General features: G+C 38.0%; 1 protein-coding gene across 1 annotated transcript in view; it reads right to left on the reverse strand.

The window, feature by feature from the left end:
* LOC131773684 (polyunsaturated fatty acid 5-lipoxygenase-like) overlaps nucleotides 1-7,989 on the reverse strand; it is an 8,483-nt gene extending 494 nt beyond the window's left edge. The window contains exons 1-10 of the mRNA XM_066160403.1: nucleotides 7,717-7,989; nucleotides 6,270-6,405; nucleotides 5,700-5,806; nucleotides 5,169-5,373; nucleotides 4,637-4,743; nucleotides 3,425-3,679; nucleotides 2,553-2,659; nucleotides 1,764-1,842; nucleotides 1,095-1,313; nucleotides 1-42 (exon numbers count right to left, since the gene is read on the reverse strand). The exon at nucleotides 1-42 is cut by the window's left edge and continues 494 nt beyond it. Of these exons, the coding sequence (XP_066016500.1) occupies nucleotides 1-42; nucleotides 1,095-1,313; nucleotides 1,764-1,842; nucleotides 2,553-2,659; nucleotides 3,425-3,679; nucleotides 4,637-4,743; nucleotides 5,169-5,373; nucleotides 5,700-5,806; nucleotides 6,270-6,405; nucleotides 7,717-7,983 (1,524 nt within the window). The 5' untranslated portion in view covers nucleotides 7,984-7,989. The remainder of the gene's footprint in view (nucleotides 43-1,094; nucleotides 1,314-1,763; nucleotides 1,843-2,552; nucleotides 2,660-3,424; nucleotides 3,680-4,636; nucleotides 4,744-5,168; nucleotides 5,374-5,699; nucleotides 5,807-6,269; nucleotides 6,406-7,716) is intronic.

Below are 7,989 nucleotides of genomic sequence, written 5' to 3' on the forward strand. Positions count from 1 at the left end.
AAAGCGGAACAGCGCAAGCCCGTTACTAAAGCTGGCTTCGATCTGTGGAGTGAAAATAGCAAAAAAGTTAGTTTTGACTATCTGATGTTCAAACTTAATCAATGTTCTACTCACCGTCTTTCTATCTAGTGTATCATGGCCTTTTAAATCAGTGGAGTACGAACGCACTAATTCAATAAATTACTTGCTGCCGGAGTGCCTGCCTGACTACCCGACTGGCATAAAGGTTGATTGCGTTTACTGACTGCCTGAGATAGGTGTTAATTGCTGACTCCCTATGTATGATTAACGAGCGTATAGGTTTAAACACTATCTGCCTATCGGGCTCCTTGGGTAAATTTTTTAGATCAGCGACTGACTGACGGCAACTCGGCATGCCACAGCCAAATTATAACTGGCGTACATTCAGAGTCACACCACTGTGTATGAATAGAATGCCAAAGGAAAACAGAAACGCCAAAAATACCCTGAAGGAAAATTGCCCCTCGAAGCAGATGTTTATGCTACCGTAGAGAGCTCATAAACTGTAACAGACACGTTCTCCCCTTCCACCTTATTCATTTTGTCTGTTTGGAAAAACGTTGTGTACAATGCATTTCCAATGTACCCCTGAGTAAAATGTGTTGGGGGAGGTCAAGGAAGGAGCTAAAAATGATTTAGTTCAGATTCACGAAATTCAAACGTACATTCCTTAGCTTTTAATACGATACTAAACTGTATCGCTTTAGAGCGCTTTTCGATTGAATGTCAAAAAACCAAAACCAAAGTAATCACAACGGCCAATCAGAACAAGGGAAACTATCAGAAGGAGCCAATGAGAACTCGAGGTAAACGCGTGTAACCGGCCTGGAGCGCGGGAAAACGCGAGTGACCAAGTCGCGATTTTTTTTAGTTTTGCATCTGATTGGCTGAGAGGGTGGCACGAGTTTTCTAGACCAATCACAACACACAGTAAAGCAAAACCAATGCAATCTCGGATTACTTTCGACACTCAGTTGAAAATTTCTCTAACGGCACAAGCTAAATCCATATGATTAAACCTGTGGTTATGCCATATCCAGCGTATAGGTGTTCAATATGGTCGCACAACTTACAGAGGAGGTGTATTCGTTTGGCAGACGTAGTACACCGTATTCGCCTTCCTTCATCCTGGTATCGTTGTACAGTTTGGTTGGTAGGTTGGGAGTGTACAGACCGTAGTCTGTCAGGGGATAGTTTACAGCAGCGTGTTGGACGCTCAGTTGTGAGATAATGCGGGTCACAATGTCACAGAGTTCATCTTTAGTCGTAATCTTTGAGGGTAATCCTTTAATCTGTTAAAACGCAGAATAAAGCATTTTATATAGCACTACGAAATGATAACGGATTTCAGTGTTTAAGTGATTGAACGACCATCTTCGATAACGCCTTGCCCCAGCAACGCCGTAACCCAGAATGTTTACAGTTATGCCTCATCACAGGCTATTTATTTAAGTTTTAATGATTTCAAAATGTTAAATGTAACACAATGTTATATATAACGAAAACCCTTGGGAGAGGAATGTACGTCCGTTGGCCTAAGACGGTAACGTTACTATAATCGATGATTCAGACGCCAAAAACTAAGCTGACAATAGCGGGTACCCGCAGTTACGCAGTGCACGCAATATATCCCTCCATCACTGGTCGAAGATCAACATATTTAAGCAGACGAGTTGTAGATATATAAAACCAAAGACAGAAATAAACAAACCACAATGGGAATCAGACTTTTTTACACTTACTTTCCCATAAATAGACAATTCAGAGAGGAATCCTTCAAACTCATGGTCCTTTTTAACATCCTCATTGTCGTAATAATACCTGAGAAAACAGTACAATGCAAAACGTTTACTGACACTCCATACAAGGTGTTTTCTAAGCTATAATTAGTGCTTTTTGTGGAGACAATTGAAAAAATCACCACTAAACTGGATATACATAGATGGAATGATTGTATGGCAAGAGTAGAAGTCATCATCGACGCCCTGGCTGCTTTTGCAACAAGAAACATTGCCTTCTAAAGGAGAGTCCAAAGTTAGTGTTTTAAACCCGTACCTAGTACACAATGGCATATCCTGCCACGGGCTATCTGTTGCTATTTGGTTGTGCATTCGACTAGAAATCAGAAGGTGTAAGGTTTGATTACTTATTGGGGACATCGGACACAGTATCACTCTAGCGTAAGAATCATACTCGGTATAAACATACCTTAGAAAGCTAGCTTTTTAAGACGCTGCAGTGCTGCGTCGACAGGCATGTAAAATAAATAGTTTTAAAATAGTCGACGCGAACTGCCATCGCTAGCTTAGGAAAGCTGGTGTCACGAGGTTTAGCCCTTTATCGGAACTGTGTTGTTGCTGTTATGCCAACACCCAAGGTAGATGGGCTCACGGTCAAAACGCCAGCATTTCTAAATCAAACTTAGCGTTGTTATTTAACTAACTAGTGTTCTTAGTAAGTTGTTCTTGATAACTAGGAGTTAGTTCAGAGCTACAATTTTTTACAGTATTTTCCCAGGCAGTAATACTTACAACTCGACGTAATCCTTCACCATATTTTCGATAATTTTCAAAATTTGCTCGCCATCATCACGGTAAGGATAGTACGGAAGAAGCTTCTTGTCATCGACTCCGCGTTTCTATTCATCCAAAAGAAATAAAAAAAAAGTCCACACTTGATTGTTAATGTACTACAGCACAACATACTCAATTTCCAAGCTATATGTTTCCACAAAATTGCTCCTTTTAAAATTACTTTGCAAGCGCATGCACCGGGTTCGTATGCCTATTCGTACAGACTATTCTTGCTATGCTTGAGTTATAGTTAAATAAAACAGAAATCATTTTTGTTCTAATTATGTCGTTGCGGTTATTTCCTTCCTTTTAAACAATAATTCAGTTGAGGTCATCATGTCAAAGACGCCATTACAAATAATGAAGACTGGAGTACTATATATGGATCACCGTTTCAACTTGCATTTTCGTTTGAGACGTGTAGTACATGATCTGTGAACGCTTTTCGAGTGAAATACTCAATCGAAGATGTCGTATTCATTTGAAATGACTTAAGAATCGAACATACGTGTGTGTACCCGAATGTGAACGAAAAGGGGCGGCAGAAGAAAGCTTGATAAAAAGGGGGAAAGAAAAGAAACATTAGGTATAAGTTTATTAAAGGACTGCATAAAAAAATACGAGTTCAATTTTTTTTCTTCTTCTTAGGCTCTTTTGTTGGAGAAAAGGGTTGACTGTCTGTTCTTCATGCAGATATATAGTCTGAATATTGTGGTCAATAGGAGTAAATTTATACGTCTTTTAAGCCTGAAAAAGTGCTTTGGTTAACCGAAATGTTTTGAATTTTTATAGGTTGAAACGTTAAGGGGGAAAACCGACGCATCAAATACCTTTATTTCGTTTCTAAAATCTGTGACATCCCACATGCTTAATGGCTGTGCGTTTTTAAGAAGTCGGGTGGTTCCTTCATTTCCAAATGCAAACAGCTGATCCATAAACTGTCCTTCGTTAAGAAGTTTTGGGACGCCAAGGGTATTTGGGACTGTCACGTCTCTGCAGTGATACTTTAAAATTTGATGAAGTGGATGAGAGGACGACAGGGTGCGTTGCAATACCACGCAAAACGGCTCCATCAAAAAATGAACCTTGTAAGACAAGCATTATGGTTAATGGTCGTATGGTATAACTACTTTAAAACATATTTATTATAAATTTTCGATATAACGCGCCCTCTGATTGATTGAAATAGCGTGCTCTATGAGAGTATAGAGCACGGTGATTGAAAATTGGCGGGTAAATTTTACTAATTTTTGCTTTGGCGTTATCTTGAAGAATTTGACTCAAATTCAACGAAAAGAAAACGAGCTATTTGTCTGAAATAAAGATGGACTACGTGGAGACACTCATTAATCACAGTGGTGTTTAAAATGTTTGTAAATTGCAAATAAAGAAACGTTTCCGTCAAACTGCCGATGAAAATACAGCACTCGAGTAGCGAAATAAACAAGTGTCTCTCGACCTAACGAACTTTTTAATAAATGGCGCTTCATTCATCACAGACGAAGTAATTACACTGTTAATGTAAGAATCAGCGAAAGGAAAAAACGCATGAGCTGTCTGCGTTTCCGAAAAAAACGAGCTTTATTTTTGTGATGTCGATAAAAGAGTATTGAAAAGCTTACGTAAGGAGCGTACGCTCGTTCACCACAATAGCGATCTACGGTCATCTCAGCGGAGCAAACCTCAACAGCTACAACGCTCACTGCTCTAGTGATCCGTTTAAAGACTGCTCTTGCATTCTCCCCGATGTTCTGGGTTGAAGCAGTTCAGTTGTTTTGCCCATGTCGCCATTTCGGGCAACCCTTTGCTGATGTAAATTGTTCATCATTTCAAACTCGGCTCAGCAACTTAAAAAGTTTCAGCAAAAGCTACGAGCTCTTTCTTTCGCAATTGTCATGTTGGAAAAGTACACGTTGTCATATGCCACAATTCAGCCGGATTTCATCGAACAATTGACTTTTCCGATCCTATTTTTGCATTAAATCGAAGGCACCCGTGGAATTTCCAGGAGTGCCTATAAAAAATTTCTAGTTGTGACATACCTTGCCAAGATGCTCCACAATTTGTGCATATCCGAGATCTGTAACCTGGACATTCAATTTGGCCAACATCCAGTTGTCATCATCATCAGGAGTGTATACAGATGAATCTGATGAGGAAAAGATGTTAGCTCAGCCAACTGGTTATTTAATTTACTATTTGCAAAACGTACTAGATTTATTACTATGTAACTATGCTTCATACTGTCTACATGATTCATCCCAACTTAACAGACAGTTTAAATCAGACAGCAGATCTTTTTTTTTCGTTGACTGAGTTCCTCTTTCCTATAATTTCGTTCTTTTCGGGCTATTTTGACCTGCTTTTTTCCCTCAAAGTGATTTTTTCCTGACTCAGAAATAATCCGATAACTACTTAGCCAGCAGTTCAGTAGTTTCAAAAATAAGGAAATAAAATGATCACATTGCCCAAACCATTCGATTTCCGAAGTACGGCGAAACAAGGTTAACAAGATTGTGGCGGAAAGGTAATGTTTAGTAAATATTAACTTCCTAAATCTTTAATACACTGAACCTGGAGTGTAGTCCATTTGGATGGCTACAGGGACAAGATCATTGGTTTTTGTCTGGAAATGTTGCTTAGACGCAAACAGAGCAATGGGAGAGAGTGTGTCCCACATTGTCCTCTTGGGATCATTGTCAGTAATGTCCACTTTTTCTCTGGGTAGGTCGTCACACAACTCGTAACGAAGGACGTAGACTCGACCCTGATAAATGGCCTGAAAACAAAAAATAGATAAATAAATAAATAAATAGATTAAAATTTGTAAATAATTAGATAAATTAGTAAATGAATAGAGAAATAAATATCAAAACTGAACTTTAGATTGGAGCTTTTCTCCAAACCCTCTAGTTGAGCGACAGTTCTGGACTTAGTTTGTGTCCCTCCACGCAATTAATCGGTTTAATTTACAAAAAAATAAAAATTATAATACCTTTGTTCTAAAGTTAAGCGCTTTGATAAGTAACTTTCCTTCGAACCGGTGCGGCTTAAGAATTTGTACTTTAAAGCCTTTGGCTTTTATGTTTTGGACGGTAATAATACCTCTTCTAACGTGTCATCGCTTCCCAAAGCTTTTTGTACAGCATCTTTCCAGTTAAAATCTTGATTCAGTGTTTTATAGAGTGTCTCCCAATCCAACCCTACTGAACCTGGACGAGGATAAAGGAATGATTAAAAGAAAACAATGTAGGACATGTGTACACCTATTTTTATTTGTATTCGTTCCTGTCTTGTTATTATTGTTATCATCATCACCACCACCATCATCATCATCATCATTATTATCATTACATTCAATATGACTATTATCATCATTACCATTATCATCATAATCATCATCATTACCATCACCATCATCTATATAATCATAATCAATATCAGTTTTCTTGCCATAATCAGTAGAAGATAGATGACAGTTATTTACATTGTTCTTTCCATATCATTACCGCTGGAAGAAAGTGTAAGAGCCGGCAAAGAGCCAGCATTTAGAAAAACCCATCGAGTACGATCCAAAGTTGAAAAGTAGCTAAAAAAAAATTTAATAATGATTTTCTGTAACTTGAAAGATAGTAATTGTTCTTCTGGCGACAGCATTCTTAACGGAAGTTTTACCAGCTTCGAGAGTCACACGTCTCAGTGACATAGGGTTGACTCCTGCTAGACGCTGTTGAGTAAAGAACCTGTCACTTATCCACTCAGTCTTTTCGTCAATAAAGGCTTCGTGCTTCGATGGCCGCCTGCTATATACCTTGATGAATAAAAACACAGAGGTTTTTTCTACGAATGAAGAATTTTTAGTTGCCAGTTCGAGCGACTCAGTACATAAGCTAAGTCACATGCTAAACATGTATATGTATAGCTTACCTAAGGTTTCGTTTATAACTGCTGCTGTATATTTTTTTGTGAATTAACTTACACCAAGAAGCTTTCTGCGTCTATACTGACCATACTAGTAGCAGTAGTAGTAGTAGTAGTAGTAATAGTAGTGGTAATAGTAGAACAAGTAGTAGTCGTAGTAGTAGTAGTAGTAATAGTAGTGGTAATAGTAGAACAAGTAGTAGTCGTAGTAGTAGTAGAAGAACTAGTAGTAGTAGTAGTAGTGGTATTAGTAGAACAAGTAGTAGTAGTAGTAGTAGTAGAAATAGTAGGGGTAGTAGCAGAACTAGTAGTAGTAGTAATAGTAGTAGTAGTAGTAGTAGTAGTAGTAGTAGAACTAGTAGTAGTAGTAGAACTAGTACTAGTAGTAGTAGTAGTAGTAGAAATAGTAGGGGTAGTAGCAGAACTAGTAGTAGTAGTAATAGTAGTAGTAGTAGTAGTAGTAGTAGTAGTAGTAGTAGTAGTAGTAGAACTAGTAGTAGTAGTAGAACTAGTACTAGTAGTAGTAGTAGTAGCAGTAATGGTAGTACTAGTGGTAGTAGTAGTAGTAGTAGTAGTAGTAGTAGTAGTTTTAGTAGTAGTAGTAGTAGTTATAGTAGTAGTAGTAGTAGTAGTAGTAGTAGCAGTAATGGTAGTAGCGTTGAATCCCGACAATGCATCGTTTTGGAGTTGTTTGAAATCTATGAACGATACTGTCGCCCAAAATGCTTCCGCTCCAATCTCGGAAGAAACTTGGCTAAAACACTTTAAATCTTTACATTCTAATGGCTCGACAACTGCCATACAACAACAAGAAGTCTATACTGAGCTACAGTCATTAGAAAACTATTTAACTATTTAGATCATGAGATAAGAAAGCAAGAAATATACGTCGAGCAGTGAAGAAATTGAAAAATAAGAAATCTCCTTTCTTTGACAAAATAAGAAACGAAATGATCAAAGCGAGCCTTGAATCGCTTATGCCTGTTTACATCAAACTTTTTAAACTCATTTTACAGTCTGGAAAAAATACTAGATATTTGATGTCAAGGCCTTATAAGCCCAATCTACAAATCGGGTGACAAGAGTGACCCAACAAACTATAGAGGCATATGTGTATCTAGTTGCCAGTAGTAGTAGAAGTAGTAGTATTAGTAATAGTAGTAATCAATAAACAAACAAACAAACAAAAAGTTAGTCATACCCCTCCAGACATCGCAGACATTTCAAAGAACTTTGACAAAATCCGGTAGCCGCCGGGGTGGCTTATTTCTTTATCGGTGATTATATTACCCAAAGCGTTGTAAGCTCTGTGGCTTAAGTTCGCGGAAATGATAGTTTGAAGGTATCCCTCTAAATAAAACCTTGTGAAGGGATTAATGAGATCACCAATTAGCTTGCACTTGCTTGACGCATTTAACAGAGCGTATCCATACGGGCTAACTTTCAACTTCCATATGTATTTCATCATGCCAAG

The sequence above is a fragment of the Pocillopora verrucosa genome, chromosome 13 (assembly GCF_036669915.1).
Source record: "Pocillopora verrucosa isolate sample1 chromosome 13, ASM3666991v2, whole genome shotgun sequence".
NCBI classification, from domain to species: Eukaryota; Metazoa; Cnidaria; class Anthozoa; order Scleractinia; family Pocilloporidae; genus Pocillopora; species Pocillopora verrucosa.